This window comes from Seriola lalandi, unplaced genomic scaffold (genome assembly GCF_002814215.2).
Source record: "Seriola lalandi dorsalis isolate HSWRI2012SDOR001 ecotype SW California unplaced genomic scaffold, Sedor1 jcf7180002003668, whole genome shotgun sequence".
Classification (NCBI taxonomy): Eukaryota; Metazoa; Chordata; class Actinopteri; order Carangiformes; family Carangidae; genus Seriola; species Seriola lalandi.
In genome coordinates this window covers 1-1,715 of record NW_019474323.1, presented here as the reverse complement: position 1 = coordinate 1,715, position 1,715 = coordinate 1, and the positions used below count along the sequence as shown (strand labels likewise).

Below are 1,715 nucleotides of genomic sequence, written 5' to 3'. Positions count from 1 at the left end.
TCCTCAGAAGATGAGCTTGACGCGCCCTCTGATTTGTTTGCATCTTTGAATCTGGCACGTGAGTACTTTTTGCAGAAAATGAACTGACTCCTCTGGTCTTCAATGTATCTTTCTGAGAGGCCATGAGTGGTGTAATGCTTAAATATATTTCTTTCAGCCCGCTCCACTGCATCACAACCTATGATCATGCATGGGTACTGCAGGGCTGACTTCTTGGTGCACATAGCTGATGCCTCCTCATGGGATTTTAGTGTTGGTTTTCCAAAACTTGTCCAATGTTCAATGGACTTCCCTTCTTTCTTTTTAGTGTTTTTCTTCTTCATTTTGAATTTGTTTTCTACATTCTCTTTCCCATTAACCCCTGGGAAAAGCCCTACTGATTTAGTCCTTCTTCCGTCACTTGTTTTGGGATCATAAACATACTCGTGCTTTTTGATCAGGTGACGGAGGAGGTTTGATTTTGTAGTGTAAACGCGGTCACATCCCTCATACTCGCACCTGAAAGTTGGGTCAACTGAGCCGCTCTCAGAGATGGCAATTTCTTTGTGATAATTCTTAATGTGCTCAATGTACTTTTCCACAGAGTTGAAAGGGAGTGCGCACTCTGGCCGGTCACAGCTGAAAGTCCCAATGGTCATGCTGGCCATCATGGCAGTAGCTTTGTCGCGGGTGAACTTGTGAAGTAAGAGGTAATGCTGCACTAATCTTGTGATTCCCATGAACACCCTTGAACAGTTTTTCACTTGACACCTGACTTCATTATCTTTTCCTATGCTGGGACTGCTCTCCTGTCCATTTTTGACACTAGTCTTTTCAGGATCAGTTTCAGTTTTGTTGGTAGGCAGGGATGCCTGATGCATGGCCCTGTAATGGAGAATCAAATTTTGCTGGATGGTGAATGCAGCAGTGCATCCTTCGTGAACACAGCGATATGGTCTATATGGACTGTAGGCGTTGTCTGCATCACACATTTTGAGGCTCAGCCTTTTCTGGATTTTCTCTTTCCTCTGAGATTCATCCTTTGTTGGTGTGTTTTTGGAGCTGCTGGGTTTCTCTGGGGAGGATGAAGCAGATGTAGTAGGAGAGCTGGACTTTGGCTCTTTTACTTTGCTCAATGCTGCATCTGATTTTCCTCGCTGCTCCTTTGCTTTGCTAACCGGACTGAGTTTCTCTTGTAAATTAGATGTCTGTTTTTCATCAGGACTCTGGTTTACAACAGCCACATTAGGTTGCTCTGGGGTTCCTTCAGGAACTGGTGCCACCTCAACTAATGACCCGTCATTCAAATAGTTCTGAGGTGAAGGTAGTCTTGTAACAGTTGATACGTCGGGTGTGAAGCCCTCTTTTACTGCATCTCCTGGTGAAGTAATTTGATCAACCTCTGGATTGTTTTCATTGTCCGTTTGAGGTGCAATTGCAATATCAAGTGGTTCTTGTTTTATAGCAGGTATTATAGCTGCAGGTCGTGTTGTGCGATTGATATTGGCATCCGTGGTTGCATTGCTAATAACCACATTATCTTTGTTAAGTCTAAACGCACGCCTGTTTCGAGCACTGATCCTTAGCTTCTGCATTTCTGCCTTTGACAGTCGATGGACTTTTTCATAGTGAATTCTCAACCCCGTCGTTCTGGTGAATGTTTTGGGGCAAATCTGACAAGGATATGGAGATAGTTTGGATGGTGTTCTTTTTAACTCCTCTATCATTTCTATCGA

General features: G+C 43.7%; 1 protein-coding gene across 1 annotated transcript; it reads right to left on the bottom strand.

Annotated features, from left to right (window-relative positions):
* Positions 1-8: 8 nt before the first annotated feature.
* On the bottom strand, positions 9-1,706 carry LOC111667760 (zinc finger protein 292-like; the record flags this gene model as incomplete). Its single annotated transcript, XM_023423547.2, has 1 exon — positions 9-1,706. A coding segment is annotated over exon 1 (1,698 nt), but the record flags the coding sequence as incomplete, so codon positions are not given.
* Between the last annotated feature and the right edge of the window lie 9 nt (positions 1,707-1,715).